This window comes from Lissotriton vulgaris, chromosome 7 (assembly GCF_964263255.1).
Source record: "Lissotriton vulgaris chromosome 7, aLisVul1.2, whole genome shotgun sequence".
Taxonomy (NCBI): Eukaryota; Metazoa; Chordata; class Amphibia; order Caudata; family Salamandridae; genus Lissotriton; species Lissotriton vulgaris.
In genome coordinates, this window is record NC_141695.1 from 1,115,607,900 (window position 1) to 1,115,631,788 (window position 23,889).

The 23,889-nt window shown below is 40.1% G+C and overlaps 1 protein-coding gene across 1 annotated transcript in view; it reads left to right on the top strand.

Moving 5' to 3' along the window:
- The window catches only part of LOC147703006 (serine/threonine-protein kinase 32A-like), a 717,281-nt gene that overhangs the window by 280,907 nt on the left and 412,485 nt on the right, over window positions 1–23,889 (top strand). Inside the window, exon 5 of the mRNA XM_086928864.1 lies at window positions 11,008–11,181. Within this exon, the coding sequence (XP_086784990.1) occupies window positions 11,008–11,181 (174 nt within the window). The remainder of the gene's footprint in view (window positions 1–11,007; window positions 11,182–23,889) is intronic.

A 23,889-nucleotide genomic window follows, 5' to 3' on the forward strand; every position in this document is an offset into this window, starting at 1 on the left:
TGTTGTGGAAAGTACTTAATGATATGGGTATGCCAGGGGAACTTTTGTCTTTAATAAGAAAGCTCCACCAGAAGACTTTTGCTCCGATTAGGTGGGGTAGTCCTGGCAATGTTACACCTCAGTTCCCAGTAGAAACAGGTGTTTGTCAAGGTTGCGTCCTGGCCCCAACGTTATTTTCTTTATATATAAATGAGGCTTCAAAAATTGTAATTGGTTCTAATGTTGATGCTCCTATTCTTGCTGGAGGTAAAATCCCCATATTAATGTTTACAGATGATTGTCTCATAGTTTCAAAGACCCCGAGTGGGCTACAGAAGGCTTTGACAATTTTTGAGGACTTCTGTGTCGCTCGTGGTTTGGAAGTTAATGTTCTTAAAACTAAGTACATGTCTTTTAATGCGCCTAAAGCTAACAGGGGTGCTGTATATATGAGTAGCGGACCACTCGAGATGGTACAGGCATTTAGCTATCTGGGCGTCTGCATCCAACAGGACTTGTCCTGGAGACAGCAGATTGATTTTGCCACCCTGAAGCATCGCCAACTCTCAGGAGCATTGACCTTAGAGCATTCCAGGGCTTTGACTAGACCAATAACTCCAGTGTTATCGGTTTATAATGGCAAGGTAGTTAGTTCTACTCTGTATGGTGTGGAAATGTGGGGAAATGAAAAGCTAAAGGGGATGACTGTCTCTGATAATACATTTCTTAGAAAATTAATAAGGTTACCACAAAGCACCCCATTGAATCCTCTGTTTTATGACCTGGGCATAACACCAATAGCTCTAATTGCATCCTTCCGCCCAATTCTATATTGGCGGCAGATTTGGACCACACCGGAGCTGGAAACATCCACCAGGGGGCTGTTGGATGTGATCAATAGTGACGGTTCCCGGAAAGTCAAATGGTTGGGACATATTCGGAATCTTTTGATTGAGTTAGGCCTAGGTGAATTGTGGGAGGATCCATTGCATACCAGGTTCCCACCGAAGAAGGTACTCAAGACCTTGTACTGGAACTTGGTGGCTACAAAGATTTTTAGTACTACTCCTTCACATTCTCTCGTAGGTCTATTTTTAGAAATCAAAGATTGTCCCAAACTTGAGGAATTCTGGGATGTCATTACAAAGCCCCTCGACCGCAAGCTCTACTTCCAGCTAAAAGTGGGAAGCCTACCAGTAAGGGCATTCTCCAATAGATGGACTAGTGGGGGCAAGGTGGCTTGTCCAGCTTGCTCAGATGTTCCTGAAACCATTGGCCATCTTCTTTTTGAGTGCCCAATGTATGCGGCGCCGAGACAAAAGTGGTTAAGACCGATGTGTAGATTACTGGGAACAAGGAAAGGAATGATTGCAGTTAGAATCATTAGTACCAGTCCTAATATGTTTGTGTACATAGCGGTGGTGACATTTCTAGGATGGGCATGGACGATTAGAGCCCGACTCCTGAAAGAATAATACATTAGCTAACGTCGTAGGCTAAGTATCTTTCTTAATAACTGTGTAGTAACATTTCGCACATTTGTACTGTTAATGGAATGATTTCATCTATTTATTTCATGAAATTTTATAATCTGATTTTAAATTGGTTTTATTACTAAAATGTATACAAGTACTTTTTACATATGGAACATGCTTTTATTACAATCGTCGAATAAAGCTTGCTTGACTTGACCAGTCAGTTATACAATCAATTTTTCAAAAATAAAATCATCCATTTAGACACTTATATACCCATTTATTCTTCCATCAACCTTGATCTATACAGATATAAAACATATTTAATTTTCAGAAAAACACACATTCACTGGATGATGTCATCAGTGATGTCATTTGAGATGTCATTAGTAATGTCATGAGTGATGTCACTGACCATGTCATGAGTGATGTAATATGTGAAGTCATCAGCAGTGCATTGCGGGTGTGCGAGTTATAGTTAGCTGAACTAACTATAACGGGGGAATTTCTATGGTTTTGTACGAGTGAAATGTCCAACTAATTGTAAAGCCCTGAAACCTATGGTTTTTTCAGTGAATATATATATATATATAAACGGGGCCTCGACTCTCTGTCACTAAACGACTTAAGACGGTAATTTTTGGATTTAACGGGGCAAGGCGAAACCCCGTCGAGGCCCGCCATTCACGAAGAGGCGCAGGCATGAACTTCGTCAGGCTTTTGGAATACATATATATATATATATATATATATATATATATATATATATATATATATATATATATATATATATATATATTACCTACTGGCGGTCGCCAGTAGGTAGTTATAGTTAGGATCTACTTTCCATAGGAAATCCGCAACATTCTATTGGGAATAACTTTGGCGCCGGTGGACGAATCTTCGCGAATTTCTCAAAGTAGGTGGCCCGCTCCGGTCCTTCCCTGAAAGTTTAGGGGGGATTTTTCAAGCGGGGGCCGAGATAAAAGGGGGGTCCCAAAACGTGTTTTCCCCATGTTAATTTCCATAGGGCGGTCAAACTCACTTTTAGCCCGAACGGCTGAATGGATTTGCACCAAACCTGGCAAAATTGTAGGGACTGGTAGCCCGATGTGCCTTTGCTATGTCTCAAGATATGTTCTCCAGTGGTTTTTACGAAAATTTACTTTGAAAAAATATATATTGGGCTACATTGGGCTATATATATGTTAGAGCCCAAATGTAGCCCAATGTAGCCCAATGTAGCCCAAAGATGGCCACCAGAGACAAAAAAAACAAATGTAGCCCAAATATCAGCCAGATGTAGCCCAACTATACCCCAATGACAGAATGTCCCAGAGTGTTCTAAAGAACAACTAGAGCGCTAACAGTCTTACTTATGACAAAAGTATGGCACACCTGAAGTCATCTTGATTGGAATAAAGTGTTAACACTTAAAACATTTAATTTGCAAAGGAACAAAATGAGGGGGTTCATTTTGCGATAGAAATTATGATTAGTGCTGAAGAAAGAAAAATGAGGGCACATTTTGAGTGACTTCTCAAATCCTCTTATATTTCATTAAAAAAACATCTGATATGCAGTCTCCCAAGATGGCCACCAGAGACAAAAGAGCCCAAATGTAGCCCAAATATCAGCCAGATGTAGCCTAACTATAGCCCAATGACAGAATGTCCCAGAGTGTTCTAAAGAACAACTAGAGCGCTAACAGTCTTACTTATGACAAAAGTATGGCACTCCTGAAGTCATCTTGATTGGAATAAAGTGGTAACGCTTAATACATTTAATTTGAAAAGGAACAAAATGAGGGGTTTCATTTTACCATAGAAATTTTATATATATATATATATATATATATATATATATATATATATATATATATGCGCTTCCACCACCGCTGGTTAAAGAGTGCTGCTGTCATGGGCGGTCTTGTTGCAGCCACCAGCAGGCTGTATATATTCGCTCCAGAAAACACCAACGTTATGATGAAAACAAGACACCCAGAGCTCTGATTTTGAAGATTTATTAGGCAGATGACATAATCTCCACGACGCGTTTTACGGCTTGGTCATGCTCATCTTGTGGTATTGGTTGCCATTTTTTTAAACACAACACCCAAGTGCACTTTAGTTTCCATCACGGAATTGGTGGCGGCCATCTTATAACATATAAGTTCTTATTTTAATTCATGGGTTAGGTGACATCATGCAGTTGTAATCAAAATATATCAACTGATGTTATACGATTTGTCTAGTTTGCTAATTGAAACAATCATTGGATCGATCATCCCATATTTCCGTACATTTTCGAAAATAACAGTAATTACATTGTCTAATGTCAAATTAATGTAACATGATTGATTGGACATTTCCATTAGGCTCACATTAATGTTTATGATACCAACAGTTTCAATACACAATGAAATGTCAAGTGAATCGTCAATGAAATGTCAAGCGAATCGTCATTGTACGTATTAGTTCTCTCCCTTGCATCACCTTTGCTTTGGTGCAGACAGTTAAACCACAAAATAGGAAAAAAAAAAAAATATATATATATATATATATAATTTTACTGACATAAAACCATTGAAATTCCACGTTATAGTTAGTTGGACTCACTATAACTTGCGCGCCTGCAATGCACTGCTGATAACGTCACATATTACATCACTCATGACATGGTCAGTGACATCACTCATGACATCACTGATGACACCATCCTTGTGACAGAGTGACAGACCTCCTTTCATTGTAAAGTAACCCTTAAAACACATATTCAAAAATAGTAACTAACATTTTCAAAAAAGTGGAGATACCCATACCAGTTACAACAACCAATTCAGTAATACCACCATCTAGTACACATTCACTCATTCACCAACAGTTCAATATAGTCACTTATACATATATTCACTTATTATATGTAGTGATAGACCTATACATCCTGTTACACACCGACAGTCATCCAAAAATTACTCACACACATATTCACACATGCAAATAAACTATTGAACATCCATTTATTTGCATATACAGCTGTACACACACTACCACTTTACTTCTAAGGAAACTTACACCTACTTACTCTCTTAAACAATCACTTATAGAAACACATACTTATTTAAACAGGAACTCTTACAATCTCTCACTCTCACATATACTCACTTATATATATCAATACTCACATATACTAGATTAAAACATATGTCGTTACTGATAAAGACAATAGTGAGACAGTCGTTTACTCACTAACACACACATATACACACTCATCCATCCATACAGTCCTATACATATGCTTTCTTCAAAACACATACAAACACTGAGTCAGTCACCAACCCATACAGCCACTTATACACAAAGTGAAACACAGATACATACATTTCAATATTTAAAAGTTACTCGCTAATATATGTATTCACTAAGAGACACTTAATAAGCCAGTTAACCAATCAATTTAAAAAAAAAATTCTTTAAAACACTTATTTAAACATTTATTCGTCCATCGACCTTTACAAAATACATATATAAAACATATTGATATTTCAGAAAGACACACATTCACTGGATGGTGTCATCAGTGATGTCATGAGTGATGTCACTGACCATGTCATGAGTGATGTATTATGTGACGTCATCAGCAGTGCATTCCAGGCGGGCAAGTTATAGTGAGTCCAACTAACTATAACGTGGAATTTCAATGGTTTTATGTCAGTAAAATTTCCAGCTAAATAAAACTGGTGTGAAACCTATGTTTTTTTCAGTGAATATATATATATATATATATATATATATATATATATATATATATATATATATATATATATATATATATATATATATATATATGTATATACATATATATTCCTCCTATTTTGTGGTTTAACTGTTTGCACCAAAGCAAAGGTGGTGCAAGGGAGAGAACTACTACTTAGTTCCTAAAATTACCACTGCTCCCCCAATGAAAAAAAGACCCTGCACTCAAGGGAGACAGATACTTCTTTCATTATTGCATGCTGCCTCCGGATGGTTTGTATAATGATGTTTTTTTCAAGCACACACCAAATTTTAAATGTCTGTAAATAAACTGTGGTGATGATCCTATCAATACATTGAACGATGAGATTTCCACACATTATTGTTTGTGCCCATTATACTTTTATCAGTAAGGCTATATGTCCAAATGTAATGGTCCTTTATTTTGAAGATGTGTTATCTGTAATGGCAGTACTCTACCATGCCATGCATACTCCATATTACCCCAATCCACTCTACTCTGCACCACTCCACACGACTGCAATCTACCAGCGACGGCTCGTGGAGGGAGTTACGGTGGGGCAGGAGGGTGGGGAGTGGGAGGGGCAGGGTGGAGGTTGCTAAAAACCGGCATATGGATAATTGCAGGTAAGTAAACAATTTAATTAATAAAACGAATTTCGTAGTGCGCCTTGCATCGCAAAATGCAATGCAGTGCGAGCTACGAAATTCGTTTTATTAATTAAATAGTTTACTTACCTGCAATTATCCATATGCCGGTTTTTAGCAACCTCCGCCCTGCCCCTCCCCTTCCCCGCCCTCCTGCCCCACCGTAACTCCCTCCACGGGCCGTCGCTGCAATCTACTCTGCACCACTGCACACTACGCCTCTCTAGTCTACACCACTTCACTCTACTCTGTGCCAAAGCACTCTACCCCACATTTCTCGACTATGCACCACACTACGCCGCTCCCCGCTGCTTCACTCTATGCCACCCTACTCTGCAACCTTACACTCTATGCCACTGCATTCTAGGCCACTCTTCTCCACTCTGTGCAAATACACTCTATTCCATTGCACTCTACTGCATTGCAATGTACTCTGCACCGCTATATTCTATTCCACTACACTCTAAACTACTCCACATCACCGCACTCTGCGCCAATGCACTCTACACCACTTTTCTCAAAACCAATGCACTCTAAGCAACTGCACTCTACAACAATCCACTCTGCACTACTGTACTACTTCACTCTACTACACGCTACAATACTCCACTCCATCTTACTCGACGCTGTGATGCTCCACTCCATTAAACTCTGCTCCACTGATACTCTACTCCACTCTAAAACACTCTACTCCACTCTGTCATTCTACAACAATACTCAACTCTATGCAACACTCTCTATGCCACTCCACTCTGCTCTACTCCACTCCACAACACTCTCTGCCCCTTCACTTAATGACACTCTACTCAACTATTACACTGTACTACACTTTACGCCCTTCCACTCTACAACATTCTACTCCCTCCATGACACTCCACAACTCTGTATGCTACTCCATTACACGCCACTCTTCTCCACGCCACTCAACTCTACTGTACAACACTCCACATCACTCTAAGGCACACCATAATCCTCCACTGTACTCCACTTTACAACACTCCACTCTATGCCACTCTCCTTTACCCCACTAACGTTTAGTAATGGTGAACAGCAGCCACTATGGTATAAAAGATTCCTAAAACATATATGCAAAGCCACTAGCTCTTTTATAGGCGAGACCTGTTGGTTTTGCCAATGTTTGTTATTTAATGAACTTGCTTTGTTTAAGTATTCTACTTTTTTCATCTGTTGTTAAAGCAAATGTTAACTGGTACATTATAGGGAAGCACAAGGCATTTATTTGACTCTGTTACTGATTTTAACCAGGGCCAGGAGATAAGTTTTTTCTGGTCTGAGCCCACCAGTTAAGCAAAAAAAAATCTTCCTGCCTCAAGAACCAAGCCTAGGTGTTCACTCAAACTGCCTCCGTCAACCACTAACCTCAGCTGTCCAACCGGAAAGACTTGCTCTGTGAAAGACTGCTTGGTAAATTTACTGCATCACTTAAACAGCTCCTCTGACCAATTGAGGAGTAGTTAAAGGCCAAAACTATGCACGCTACCATTTTGTATGCCACCAACTACACTTCTCCTGAGGTTCATGATACGATCCAGCCCTAGCACCTAGCAGGATGGTTAGCCATCACTTTGCAACAATGGCACTGCCATCGGTCAACTCCCTCTAAAGGAGGAAGGGCCACCTTCCGCCCCCACCTGCTTCTAAGCACGTACATCATGATAGTGAAGGGGCCTCTAATCCCGGGACGTTTCAGGAATCTGAAAGTGCTACTTCCATAATTAATCTGGCTTGACACCTTGCACACAATAGGCAAATGGTGGGGGGTGGGCAGTTAACCGTATAAGAAATCGAATTGCGACCCTTCAGTCTCCAAATAGCGATGCCATCGATATATCTCTGCCCACTTGCACATATGCAGTGGCATTGACTCATGTTCCTCCACTGCCCCAGCATGCAATCGAATATATTTGGCAGCTTAGGAACAAGGTTCTGTATTGGATTTCCCTTTCTGAAAAGTTAATTACATTTTTATGGTCCGCAGAGTGGGATGGGTGGGCCCATTATGGGCTAATTAGAGAAAACCAAGAGGGAGATTGTGTGATAATCAACCTTAGGCATCGTTATCTAGCGCAGAAGTTGTTTTCAAAGCTTTGCCAAATTGACATGCATGAGTGTGGCATAAAGCTATTCCCTTTAGGCTATTTCTATCCCAATCTCCAGGTTGTGTCTTCAAACAATCCCCCATTGTGTGGGTTTTAACCAAACCCAACTCAAAAAATTCCTACCGCTAAACGCTCCACAGCCCTTGCTCCTCAGAATTTCATAGAATTCAGAGATTCTACTTCTAGTAGTTTGAAGGTAGTTAAAAAAAGGGTTGCTGCTGGTCCCAGTTGGTTATTGCAGATATTTGTTGGAAAAATCCGATGATGAGACCATGTAGGACAAAAACCTTAGTGGTGCTAAGGATAGTGTTGTTATAGGAAAACTCTGACAAGGTTAATTATGAGGAACAATCATTCTGAGTTGAGTTACAAAAACAATGGTAATACTATTCCAGAATCTGATAGATTTGTTTTGTCTGGCCACTAATTTGGGCGTGAAATCCAGAAGTCATGGCACTCTCAATCCAAAGGATCTTACAGAAGGCTTTCTAAAATATGAAGTGAATGTGAATCTCGATCTGAAATTATGACGTGAGGTAGGCCATGTAGTCGAAAGAATTATTTTGCAAGAACATTTAACCCATAGACTTGGCAGAAGGCACACTCTTTAAATCAGTGAAATGTGCATTCTTGGAGAATGACTTATTGTGACCATGATAACCAGTTTCCTTCTGAAAGAAGCAACACCACAATGAGATTGGTTGAAATGGTATGCCATGGTTTTGCAGGTACAGGTACTGGAAGAAGTTGGCCAGGTGATCTTGAACTGTGATGACTTTCCTTCAGCACATATGGAGCGTTAAATTACATATTGCTCCATATCCCTCCATTCTGATGGCCACCAGAAAGACTGCAGTATCATTTCGAAAGTAGCCTAGACTCCCTTATGACCAGCAGATGGAGCATCATGGCAAATTCAGAGAGCTTTCCTAGCTCTCGTGTGGGGGTACACAGTCTATCACCTTTAAAATAAAGGTTATCAAGTCATGTTAAAGTGTTTTTTGATGTTATTCCACTAATTATCTGATTCCGTAGGGTAGTTGCTTTAAATCTTTTCTATGACACACCGGACTGCTCCTAGGTTTCTAGGAGGTTGAAGAATGTGTTGATTATGTACAAGTGGTGATACTGGATATGTGAGAGATAGTGCATCATCTTCGAACCAGATATATATGTTATAGTAAAGTCATACTGGCTGAAGAAATACACCCAACTGGCCTGGCTGATGTCCCTACCTTAAATATTTCTAGAACAGAGGCAGCTCAAAAAAAACCTGGAACCAGGCCTGTGTATGAAGGAATACCTCTGCGAGGTGAAGATTTTGAGTAAAAACATCAGGATCGAGGCTATCCATGTAAATTGATCTGAAGAGCCTTTACAAGAGTATTGTTTTGCCCGTATAATACTTGTTATTGGTATTGTTATTGTTAGTGAGATTTTATATCGCGCCTAATCACCTGCAGGTCTCTAAGCGCCTGGAAAGATGGTAGTAAACAATAACTTAGCAAGATGGAAGCTGGATTATACTGTGCTCATGCTTTTGCTGAACAGAAATGTTTTTAGACTCTTCCTGAATCGTAATAGATTCCCTTTCCGGCGCACACCTCCGGCAACCTGTTCCATAGCTGAGGAACTAGCACTGAAAAGGCTCTCCCTCCCTTAGTCACTAGCCTGTAGCGAGGACAGACCAGTAATTGGGAGTCTGAGGATCAAAGTGTTCTCATAGGGCAATAAAGTTGCAGACGATCTTTGATGTAGGTTGGGGCTTTGCCATAGATTGCCCTATGGGCCGTGCATAAGTTCTTAAATTCCACTCTTTCTTTAATGGGGAGCCAGTGCAAACATCGTAGTAGGGGAGTGGCTTTAGATCTCCTCGGTAGCCTGAAGATCAACCGGGCAGCGTCATTCATTATGTTCTGAAGTCTACTGGTCAGAGTTTTAGGTAGGCCAAGGTAAAGGGCATTACCGTAATCAATTCTGGAGATGATGGTGGCCGCTACTATTGATAATACTTAATACTTACTTATCCCCAAAAGAAAAAAATACATACTGAACAGATAGTTTGTGCTTCAACATTTTGCACAGAAGGGAATTTGATCATCAAAATATTTTTAAAACTTTGGCCTCTAATTCCATCCACTCACCTTTCTGAAGAACCACCTGTGCATAGGGGTTCTTCTATTTGCTCTCATGACATGGGCTCAGCACAAATAATGGTCTCCCCATAAGTGGTACTTTCATGTTGGATGTAGAATCTCCACATATTGTGCCTTCAGTTAAGGCAACATCTAGTTAATATGTGGGTGCCAAAACTGACATGATTCCCACATAGTTTTGACCATTAATGGAGAATATTCCAGAAGTGCCCATGTCATAGGTGATGGTTAGTCAAGTGAAGGCGCATGTTGCCATGTCACTTTTTCTATTTCAATGTTTGAAGGAAGATACAGAGATGCTCCACCCATTGCTGATTAATAGACCTGGGTGTAATTAGTTTCCCCAGATTTGAATTGGGTGTCATTATTGAAACTTTTGCTTCCCAAGAAACGTGATTTACATACAGAAAATGGACATGAAAGAAAAAAGAAAGTGCTACTATAGAAAAATCTGACCAAAATAAATTGCGACTGACAAAAATGTAAACAACTGAACCGATACTTGATAAAAAGTAAACACCTTTGTAATTCAAACAATAAATGGAAATAAAAATAAATTAATGCAAATCTACATCTGGATTCTCCTAAATCACAATATGATGACTCAACCATTTGTTTTAGTTACAACCCAATTTCTACACAATAAGCCCAAGTCCTGATGATGAGGAATAATAAAGTAACAGATACCATTGAAAGGTTTTTCCTGGAATCACATGTATTGAAATGTTATCATGAAATGTCAGTGGTAGACTTGTACACACAAAAATAAAAGTTTGTTTTGAATAAATTGTCTCAATTCTTGTCATTAAATGTTTAGTTCATTATTCATGGTGTTTGTGGAATGTCTTTACAGGTATTCCTTTCAAGACGAAGAAGACATGTTCATGGTAGTAGATCTGCTGCTTGGTGGGGACCTGCGCTATCACCTACAACAAAATATGCGCTTCAGTGAGGAATCTGTGAAGCTGTTTGTTTGTGAGCTGGCCCTGGCCCTGGATTACCTGCAGAGCAGACACATCATTCACAGGTCAGTAGAAGCAAGATGTGCTCTGTCACATCACAAGGCATATCTGTATGCTTGTTTTATTAAAACCTAGTACCAACCTTACCTCATGGGATCTTTATAGATGTAAGTTTTAGTTAATTTCTAATGCAGACTTTATATGTACTAAATTATCGCTTATCTTTGCTGTTCAAGTTGCAAAGGCCATGAAATAAATTATGGGATTATATGCCACACAGTCGATAAAAATCTGCTTGCCGACGGATCTTGTCAAGTTCTGTGCTAACAGAATTCAAGAGATACAAAGTCTATGGCTTTCGTGTTCTTCATAATTAGGCTTTCCTGTTTCTATTTTTGATAAATTCTGGTGGGGTTTATTCTGTTTTTTCAATACCTTAAAAAACAGTGGTTATCAGTGGTTACACAGTTTCATGCCATTAACAGCAACAGAAACAGTGTTTTTCTATTTTTATAGAATTTTAATTTAATGTTAATTATTGCTTGCTTTCTGCACTGATAGTGCATGTGTATAGATAGCGTGTGTACAGGGTATATGAGGTCCAATTACATTTTTACAAATCAAACTTATTGTAGAAGACCATACAATACTTCTGTATTGAGTCGTTGGTCATGCGTGCTTGCTCTTTTCTTCCTAGGTAAACGTTTGTCTGTGAAAAGGCCCTCTCAATATCGGCACTTGAGACGGGCAACGCCAAAACAGGCAGTACACAATTTGCTAACTCTGGCCAATGACATAGCTTTCCATACCAATACTGGTGCACCAGAAGATTGTGATTCTGCAACATATGCATTGAATTGGGGACATAAGCCCTCAGTTATTGAAGTGGTCAAAAATGAATCAGTACTTTTCATAGTCTGGAGAAAATTCAGAAGGAATCTAAGACTTGTGCAGAGTACCCAATTGAGGCTTCATTGACTTCAAATGCCATGGCTAGTGAAGTGAAAATCACGAAGGAGCTTCGATACGTTCCAGACTTACGCACTGCGGAATGGAGACCTTTTTTTGGTTGGTGAAGGGACATTTCTATGCATCATTGCAAGCCATTTACTATGTAAAATAATATTTCCTGCATTGCTCCTCAACATTTCTTTGCTTATTAAGTGGCAAGAATTCTAACATGGAGCATGTTGCCATGCCAAAGCCACTAATAGTGGCTCACAGTCTACTCTCAAGGAGATGTTTCACATCTACACCAATTACACTGAACACTTGGTAGACAAGGGTGTTTTCAGACTATAGTATTTTGACTATGTCCACTACAGCAGTCACATTTTCCTGTAAAAACCTAAGCATGCAGTAGACTGTACTTTTTTCATATCACTATCAATATGTGACCAAAGATCATCACATTTCTTGCCTTTGGCATCATCACTAAGCAAAAATTCTGTAAATGGAAGCTACATGGATAATATAGCATTCACACCCTCTAGGATTGAGAACCACTGACTAAATGACACAGTTAGTATGACTCTTTCTTTGATGCCACACAATGCACAAAAAAGAAATATTCGCATTTTAGTTCCCAGGCATAATTAAACGGTGCACCAGAATAGACTACAAGTCCATAGCATTCTTCATTAACTCTGAAGATTGTAAAGATGCTTTCAGCATACCTTCTAGCAAGTGACAAGGATCTCTTACAGGGAAGTACTTCAACTCAGGTATCGATTTTGACAAGGCCATCATACAACTTTTTCATATATGTAGCTGAATTACTGCAAATACAAACAATATTACTCCAATCTTTATAGAACTTGGTAGGAACTTTTTTCAGCAGCATTCCAAGTGACACCGCGTTCCTTGTTTACCAAATGTCTGGTGTCATGTTTTCACCACTATCTCAGATGCTTGTTGACAACATTCTTTTCACATATACCTGTCGGTACACCTTGCATTCAATGTTTAAAGCCTGCGTTGTTTGGCAATTCACTTACAATCAATACTGACTCGCTAGAAAAGGGGGCTGATGTATTAATGGATTTCACCCATTCCCTGTCTGTGTGTAAATGTGACGGTACATATTGGGAAAGATTCTTATGAAACCAGCCATTTTACCTATCGGTGAAATCAAATGTAGCCAAAATATCAAATATGATTTTGATATTTACAGATTCTCAACAGTTTATAAAATAACTAAATAAGACCTAAAACATGCTTCTAAACTCTGCATCTTTAGACCAAAGACCACAACACTGAAAAAAAGCATAAGGAAGAAGAGACAAAGTTTTAGTGACATCCATAAACAACAAAACTCAAGCAGAATAATGTTAGCCCAGTCTTTCTTGCTGCTGCCTTTTATAACAAAGTTACATTGTATTGGCCCTTGAGGAATAAATAAAAATGACTCTTTCACTCATCTTTTCCTTTCTTTGAATGGCACTTAGTTTGTGGGTGCGGAGGTATTTTTTCAGTGTTTATAACTTTGCACCAGTGAAGGCTATTTTTCTTTCGGAGGGGTTTTTTCAGTTATAATAGGTTTAAACCTAAAACTAGATAGCCTATTCATAATTTACTAATAAGAATATCTATTGTTTTCGGTCCTGTGCTGCAATAAAAACAACAGTGTGTTTGCGGAAGCTCTGAGCTGATATGCCCAAAAAAACAATAAAAATGTGTGCATTCTTTTGCATTTTTTTCGGAGTTTTATAAAGTGCGAACTTGACACAAAGGTATCAGAGCGCTTTACATGACCACCAGTTACATTACACAAGGACACATTCATTTTTGTTAGGCATGGGGAGATTAGGTGATTAGCCCAGAATCATAGGATGTTGAGCGTCCTTGCCAAGACTAGAACTTGGTTCTCTTGATTTCAAATCGACCACCCTACCTGTTAGGCCACATCCTCTCCTTTGATATTCCCATGTACTGACCAGTAGGATTGACTGGTATCTATTGAAACGTATTTTATTAGCTTCAACTACATTGGGACAGGATGTAGTGCCCATTTGGAAAACCTAAAGGTTAAGGAGGCAAATATACATGACAAAATTACAGATTTAATTCCAAACCAAGGGCTAGAGAAAGCAAAATGTGGGTGGTTTGCACAAATGCCAGATGGGTTGCTTACAACAATCAGTTAAAGAAGCAATAGAGACAAGTTAAGTTTTTAACCACAAAAGCAAGGCTTTGATTTTAACTGGTATTGGTGTAGCCACAAGAATCAATATTTAAAATCCAAGCTTATAACCCAGCCCTCTTAGCTCTGAGAGATCTAACCACTTTGGAATATTCACCCACTTTGATATTTCTATGTAAAAAAAATGGCAGCACTATTAAATCAATATGTGAACAATAATATAATGAAACTATATTAGCAAATATTGCAGGATATTTATTTTCCATTTTTACTTTGATAATCAAATAACAACATGGGAGGGCAGGGCCACCTCCTTTGCCCGTCTGTTGAAAACCTTCATGGGAGCTGGTAAGACCCTCAAGTTATACCACACTCCTTGCTGGATCCACTAATAGACTGTTACTTGTCTTCTTGGGGATCCTTTTGTGGAGATTGGTGGCTCCTTTGTGCTTCTGTTTATTCAACCGCTTCACATGAGGTTGCTGTAGTAGAAGTGGGCTCCTCTTTGCAATTTTTTATAACAGTTTGTTGGTAGTAAACACTTATTGTAACTGACTGATCTCTTCTATAGGTACAACAGGACCAATTTTATTTACTATTAACCAGTTGCGAAGCTGGGATGGACACAAGGGCTTTAACCACTATACTATTTTTTGTTGGTTATACTACTGCTTAGATTTTAAGGGGCCTGGTAGTCATTAAAGTTCATATTAATTTTACTGCATTTAGTTTTAGTAGTGTAGGAATATAATAGGTACAGCGAGCCATCATTAAAGTAAGGACTGACCTTCTTCTTTGAGAGAAAACAATATAGGAAAAGGACAAGTTGGAACACAAGCAGCGATAACTATGGTGGAATGCAAAGCAACAGGGAAGTCCCCAGAAGCTGAGAAAGCCAAAAAACAATCTAGACATGGAGCTGAAAACTGTACACTGGATTATATAGATGTCTTGTTGGAGGAAGTAGAAGGGCTCTTAGCTTGCAAGGAAACTGAGACAAGCAAGCCTTATGGAAAACACCATGGAAAGGGGAAAATAAAATTGTTCTTTAGAAAACGTGAGACCAGGGATAACTCGGTAGATAACAGGGCAAATAGTGAAATTATCACTAGCGCCCTCCCATCATTTTGGAGGAAAAACTAGGCAAGAGATAGGGTCACACACTTGGATTTTCCTATACCTGTAAAAATGGTTGAATGTTGCAACCGATTCGAGGTGTTAGAGGATTTGGATGAGCCACAATTAAAAAGAATAGTACATACCTCTCCTATTGTAGTCCACAACAACCTTCTAGTGGCAGTGAAGGAGGACATGAATACACAGCTAAAGGTCATACAAACACAGATAGCAGGGTTAAAAGAATACATGAGCAATTTGACAAAAATGATTAATGAAAAAGTAGAAAATTAACAGAGACGGTACTGACACTAAGTTCCAAACTTACACACATTTTGGAGGTTGAACCTGCAACTAGTATTAGTAATAAAGTTGCATCTGGGGGAAATTACTGTGATGAGCTGACAGTACGTCCTGTAAATAGGTTGGAAGCTTTGAAAACTAGTAGGCACCACCTATTGCCCCCCAAGGAAGCTGGTTGCACCTCCCACAAACCCTATAGTGGTAAGTCCTTATCTAGCGAATCACTAGCGGGTAAAGGACGGAACACTCAGCAAACCACAAAACATGCTACTTTGGCATCGAATTTCAAAAACTCAATCAGATCATTAGAGGGGCAAAAAGACCTTTGGGACATATATTTAGTGGATGTGCCAAAAACTATATCTACAGTTAGAGAAACTCAAGATTCATTATTTACCAAAGTCATCCATTGGTTTAGGAGCATGAGTGTCTGCAGGTCTATTATAAGAGAAGACATAATGGAAGCCTATAGATTCCATGACGCCCGGAACCCTTCAGACCACATTGGCCTGAAACTAGCAAGCTTCAATCTAGTAGAGGGACTGATAGGGCTTGAACATAGATTTAGGCCCCATTCTGAATCACAAACAATGCTCAAGATTAGCCCGCCGGATATCATGCATCGGTTTGGTGATGCCCACAAATCAGGCTTGGACAGTAATCATCATCTGTCTACCACTTCTGTCGACCATGCGGGCCCTTAACTGACCTTGATTGACAACTAGGAGGGCAAATCGAAGTAAGCAAAACATCACATTCGATTAAGGCATCCATTCTAGACCTCCCTAAAAGTACCTCCTCCTATAATCTAGGAAGAATAGAAGTTACTCTAACCTACCAATGCTAGATAGCAGAGAGGCATCCAATATGTAAACACAAAACTCGAGAGAAGCCACAGGGCAGATAGATGCTATAAAATTAGTATTGTGGAATTTGGTGGGCATTACAACAAAGTTAGATATATTCATAGAACAATTCCACATAGTGTTGTTGTAGGAAACCTGGGCTATAGAGCCCGTGCACAGAGTGGGATTCACGACCCTGGCATCTAATGCAGTTCCCTCAATAGTGGGGAGACCTTCGGGGAGGGCTGTTGATTTGGTTGAAAATTGAATTATTTCCTCAAGTAAAAAGATTGAGCTTCGACCGCAGAGATTTATGGGTGTGGTTATTCAAGCGCGACCTTCTATGGGAGTTGGGCACATTGCAGTTATCAATGTGTACATTCGCCCTACCCAGTCAAGCCAATTTTCTGGAACATTGACTCAATTATCACATACAGTTGAAACTGTAGGCCACGCCCATTCTAAGATCATTGCAGGTGATTTTATTGCAAGATTGCCTGAGGGATAAATTCTGATGCATCTAATGGCATTGAGACATGGGACAAATACACCCATAGTTGGTGGTTCTAATCATTAGGCAAGGTTTCACAGGTTGGTCAAACAATTCATTTATTTGATTGCTTCCCATTACCTACATGTTCCTAATGGATGCTTGAAGTCTGATTGCCCTGCACATCCGACATTAAAGCAATATAGATTATATCCTGCTGTATAGCCCACTCTGGTCATTCTTAAAAGATATGCAGGTAACACCGAGGATCCATAGTGATCATGATGCACTAGAGGACTACTTTTGCTCAAGGTCCCTTGTGAACTTGACGGCACTGGGAAGTACTGCCTCTTAAAGTAGAATCAACATTTGCAATAATAGGAGGAATGTGAAATGGGCAAGTGATAACAAAGTGCCACAGATATCTACAATTTGTACGTAGAACAGGTGGTATTGCTTGAGTTTTTAGACCCAAGTTACATCGACTTAGTGGATATACATACTAAACTTATGGGGCATATAAAGATGCTACTGACCAAAGAGAGAATTAGGGGGAGTTATAGTTCCAACCTCCTGGATTGTATACAAGCGACTACCAATAGGCCAAAACGGCAATCATTGAAGCAGCAAAGCGAGGTGACCACAAGGGCTTATTGAGCGCCAGAAAAGCCTACAAAGGAAAACTAACACTGGCAAAAAGGGGGTGGGAGGTAAAATAATGAGAGAAAGTCACCGAAGCCCTAACTAACAGAAACCCTAAGGAATTCTGATCTCTCATGGAATCAGGGTATAAAACTGTAGGAAATGACGCAGGGTTAATATTTCAACCCGCAGATTGGGAATCCCATTTCTCAGAGTTATATAAGCCATGGTCACGAAATGACATTGAATCGCCAGAGAGTGGCAGAGTAGGCCATATGGGGCAAATAGCCAGGCCAGAAGTAAATGAAATTATAGTCCTCGATCTGGTAGAAACTTCACAGGCTTTACATCCTTTGAAGTAGAAGGCCCCTGGACCTGATGGCATCCTGAGAGATTTATATCTATCACACCATGAGATTTATGTCCCATACCTAAATGGTCTCAGTATTGCCATTTTAAGAAATAAGGATATACCACCATCCTGGCACAGGGCTATTATCGTGCCCATAAAAAAACGGGAGGAAGAACGTAGCGTCCTATTACAAACCCATTTGTTTGATTCATATAAGCCAAAAAGTCTTTGCAAGACAGATATTAATTAAACTACAAACCTGGTTAACAGAACACAAAAGCCTAGAGGATTGCCAGGCAGGCGTTAGTCCAGGAATCAGTACCTTGGACCAGGTCTTCCGCTTCAGTGCGCTGTGCTGGAAGTACGTAGCCCTGAAGCTTCTTTACGTTGCCTTCATTGATTTGAGGGCAGCTTTTGATCTGTTCAAAGGGATAACCTTTGGGCTTTCCTGGAGGCGTATGGCATACCAGATAATCTCATAGAGATCTTAAAAACGTAACACCTAGAATCATATGCACAGGTTAGGTGGAATGCAGGGGGAGACCTTACATCCAAGATAAGTATAAAGAGTGCGGTAAGGCAAGGATGTGTGCTTGCTCCTACACTTTTTAGCTTGTATGTAAATTGAGCAGTACACTGGCTAGCGAATTGCCAGCACGATGCACCAAAATCAGCAAATATGAGTGCTCCCATTCTAATGTTTGCTGATGATAATATCTCGCACATTGCGTGGGTCACAGTTGCTTATTGATCGCATTTCATATTTCTGCCACTCAAGGGGCCTCGAGATAAATCCAGCAAAAACAAATTTTATGGCCTTAAACACCCATTGTTCCTTTAGGGGTTAAATAGGGATAGAAGGAGCCCCTCTTGAGAGGGTAACGTTCCTCAATTATTTAGGAGTCTGACAACATGTCTTGGGTACAGCAAATCAGGAAAAGCAAAACAATTCTACTTCAAAGAGCTATGGCCATAGGGAAGAAATACAAGGCCACTCTAGTGGAGCTGTAACCCCAGCAAATGAAGTGTACAGGGCTTCGGCAATTTCGGGCAGTCTATGGTGCAGAGCTCTGGGGTTGGTCAGACACAATTGCCCTCACTCTTGCGGAAAATATATTTAGTAGTTCCCTTTTTGATCTTCCTAGAAGCACTCCACTCCTTTGTTTCGATCTAGGTTTAGAGAGGATTGACCATGTGATCTCTTTAAAACCCTTAATGTATTGGCTTCACATTTGGAACACTCCAGAATTAGGAAAATACAGGGAACGTTTAGTAGAGATTATTAGGTTAGGTAAGGAACTCCGTATCCCCTTGTTAAAAAAGATAAAAGCCCTGTGCTACTTGCTCAAGATGGAAAATGTATGGTTACACCCTGACAAGAAGCCAAAGGATAATAAAGTAACATTAAAGCAAAACTACTGGGAAGGCATGCGGGAAAGCCTAACGGAATACCAAAAAGTGGGGAGCCTAACTGAGAAATTTGTGAGCCACAAATAAGGACCTTCCCTTTGGCCCTTTTTGGATAGTGTACGGCCAGCCCAAGCCAAAACCTTGTATATAAAATTCAGGCGCTGGCCAATTTATCCTTAAATTCTTGTATTTCCACTTGGGACAAAATTAAACCTGGATATTCTAACTGTCCATTTTGTCTACAGTCAGATGGAACCAACTGTATCTGTGGCAATGGCCTTTGAACCAATGTATATGATATGTTTTATTGTTTTAAATATAAATTACAATGGGATTGGATTATTTATTTAATGTAAACTTAATGCTTTTTGTAATGTGTGTGCTTTTTGTGAACTTTTATGGTTACGAAAGCCGAAGTAAAGTGTTGATTGATTGAATAACAATATGAAATCACCAGAATACCTATTTCCCAGCTACTAATAATGGTCAGACAGCAAATGAATGCCTTTACACCCCGAGTGTCTTCCACTGGGCTTGGGTAAAAATGAAACCACAGAGCTTCAAATGGATGGGCATAACATGAAAACGGAATATGTGATGATGGAGGAGAGTTAGCAGCAATTGTATGGCATTTCATTTTAAAAACAAAATATAGAACAGCTAAAAATTTTGTTCGACCTGGCACTTTCTGCCGGCTCGCCCCCAAATTTTTTTCCCTTTTTTCTGACCTTGTTTTTTTTTGGCTTTAGGATTCTGGTCCAATGCTAAGCAGTGCCTATGTTCTGTACTCTAAACCTGGTAACAATGGCTTGTCCACAATTGGTTTATTTAATTCTTTTTTAAGTCCCTAGCAAACTGAACTATATGTGTGCCACCCACTTTAGTAGCCCTTTAAAGATGGCTCAGGCCTGTCACTGCAGAGCCTGTGTGTGCCATTTCGACCTGGCAACCTCACCTACTTGCCTGTCCCAATGTACCAATCCTTCTTTTTTATTACATGTAAGTCACCCCTAAGGTGTGCCCTAGTTAGCCCCATGGCCAGTGAAGTGTATTTAAAACGAAGAACATGTTCTTTTAAGTTTTACATGTCCTGGGCCTCAGAAGTAGGTTCTATGGCTGCTTTCTTCAAAAAACGATGCAGTGCCCCCTTTGAGCCTATCGGAACCGACACAGTGTGCTCCATCGCGGTTGACTTGAACTTTGGAATTGCACCGGTACCTCACAACCTCAGGCACCCTTTTGACCACTAACAACTTCTAAGCACTATTTTCGCATTGAATCTTCATAAATTCATATATCAACTTCTACTTATTGGATTTTTGTTGTTTTGGTATTGTTTCACTCAGATAAATATTCTCTCTTTTGTGTGGAGTCTTTTTGTGGTGTTTTCACGGCGTTACTTTAATTAAAGTGTTGCACAAATACTTTACACATTGCCTCTTAAGTTAAGCCTGGCTGCTCTGTGCCAAACTACCAGAGGGTGAGCACAGGTTAATTTAGGGTGTGTATCTGGCTTATCCTGACTAGGATTGTGGCTCCTGCTTGGACAGTGTATATATTCTGCCAACCAGAAACCTTAATTTCTAAAAAATTGGCATCCTGCTGAATTTACAAATAAATAAATGGAAAGGCTGTAGAAAATGTAGAAATATGCAAATGAATTGTGGAAATATTTCAAAATAATAAGCAGTTGGGAAAGCACAAAAATGAAGAACTTTTAATAGGATCAAAACATATTCAAGATACTTTACTCTGTGATGTTCAAATGACAAATATTCACTGAAACCTGATTTCCATACATTATTTATTGTTTTAAGACTATATATTGTTATTGCAAAATTGTATATACAAATGTAGTGGTCATTCAAATGCAAAATATATGCTGTCTGTAAATGACAGTGCATTACCACCTCATGTTTTAGTAATATATTTGTGATAGCGTGCTCCCAAATAAAGAAGCCAGTTACAATCTACACCCTTAAAACTTTTCTACAGAATAAGCATCAATCAAGTAATCAACTAGGGTTTATAAAGTACAAGGTTTTATAAAGCACGGCTAATCATCCGATAGGGAATCAGTCGTCTTTAGGTCCCAGAGGCTTATATGAAAAGCCAGGTGATGGTCTGGAGTTGTGTGGGAAGGCTATTCCAGGTCCTTATTTGATATGACAGAAGGAGCGCCCTCCACTTCTGCTTTGGTAGATGCGTGGAGTATGGGCAAGTGAAAGGGAGAAGGATGTTAGTGTTTTCGATAGTTGGTGGAAGGCCAAGCGGTGCTTAATGAAGGCAGGTCCTTGTTTCTGTAGAACCCTGTGTGTGTGGGTCAGTGGCTTGAATTGTCATCTCTTCTGTATGGGGAGCAGTGGAGTTTCTTGAGGTGAGGTGTGAAGTGGATTCAGCGGAGAAGGCCAAGGATGGATCTGGCTGAGGCATTCTGTATAGTGTTTGTAGGAGGTGTGGGGCGATTCCTACATAAAGGGCGTTGCCATATTCCAGTGGACTGTTGAGGGCCTGTGTCAAGATGCGTCTTGTGTGTAGGGGTAGCCACTTTAAGATCTTACGTAGCATGCGCAGAGTGAGGTAGCAGACGGAGGAGATGGCGTTGATCTGTGATTCCATGGTGAGCTTGTTGTCAATGATGATTCTGAGGTTTCTTGTGTGGTCGGAGGTAGTGTGTGCATCTCCTAGGGCTGCTGGCCATCAGGAGTTGTTCCATGTGTTGCTGCTGTTGCCAAAGATCAGTACTTCCGCCTTGTATATGTTCAGCTGTAGGCAGTTATTCTTCATCCAGTTGGGGGCGCTTGCCATGCTTCTGTGAAAGTTGGTTCTGGTTGGGTCGTCGGTAAGTGAGAGGATGAGTTGGGTGTCGCTTGGCCTATTTGCAGCACATGTCCATTGTGTCATGCTTGGATTTTTCACAATCCCTGTGAGTTTAGTGGTGTAACATTGATGGCAGCACCCCTACACTGAAAATTGTTCCACCACTGAATATGCCAAAAGGAAGTGAGAATTTAAAATGAAGCTCTGTCGTTGTGCAAGGTGCTTGATGGAGTCTCTTGGCCTGAGCTGTGCATCTTTAGAAACTCACACGCTCCATCTTAGGACCCAACTTGCAGATTTCTGCATAGGTTAAATTACTTTATAATTATACTAGCAGCCCGTCCCGACGTTGTCCGGGTATGAATTGCTGTTGGCCAGTAGTATATTGTTTTGTAGGATTTCGTTTTGATAGCATTTCTTATCTGTGACAGGCCTGTGAAACGCTCCGATCCACAGTGCACTGCTAATGCACTTAAGAGTGCGCGTTCAGTAGTGTGTGAACTCGAGTTTCCCTACTTTATTTTTCCTTGCAATATTATATAGCGCAAACTCGACAACATGGCATGAGCACAATTTACATTACAGAAGAACACATTATTTGTGGTAGGCACGGGGAGACAAAGCGATTTGCCTGGAATCACAGGATGTTGAGCTGATGCCGAGATTCGAACGTAGCTCCCCAGCTCTAAAGTTCGCAATTCTAGAACTTGTGGTGGGAGGTGTTTCTACAAGTGTATGTCAGTGCTGGCCATCAATGAGAGAGACCTGTGCATTTTTCAAATGGGTGGTGAAAAAATATGAGTATGTTTCTGGAGATGTGGGCCTCCGTGCCACCAATGTACTTACCGGGGGAGGGTAAACACCCATTATTCCGCAACTTTCTTTCCGCATACCATCACTCCGCATACTTTCATTACGAAAGTACCATGACTCCGCAATGCCATTATAACGCATGTCATTACATTTTATATGCTTTTACCACGCATACATTTACAACGAAATTCGTTGTAAATGCATGAATGGTAAAAGCATGTTTTTTTTAAATGTTTGGATAAGGTAAGTAGGGGTATAGGGGTATATGTTTTGGGGTACTGAGGTATATGTTTTGGGGTGTTTGGGTATTTTAAGGTTTCAGATAGATATAGTTTTGGGTTATGGGGTACAGGGGTAGTTTTAGGGTTTAGGGATAAGTATGGGTTTTGGGGGACAGGGGTATTTTTAGGGTTCAGGGCTAGGTTTGGGTTTTGGGGTATAGGGGTATTTTTAGGGTTCTGGGGTAGGTTTGGGTTATGGGGTACAGGGGTATTTTAAGGGTTCAGGGCTAGGTTTGGGTTTTGTGGTACAGGGGTATTTTTAGGGTTCAGGGCTAGGTTTGGGTTTTGGGGTACAGAGGTATTTTAGGGTTCAGGGGTAGGTTTGGGTTTTGGGGTACAGGGTTATTTTTAGGGTTCAGGGCTAAGTTTGGGTTTTGGGGTACAGGGGTATTTTTAGGGTTCAGGGGTAGGTTTGGGTTTTGGGGTACAGGGGTATTTTAAGAGTTCAGGGCTAGGTTTGGGTTTTGGGGTACAGGGGTATTTTAGGGTTCAGGGGTAGGTTTGGGTTTGGGGTACAGGGGTATTTTTAGGGTTCAGGGCTAGGTTTGGGTTTTGGGGT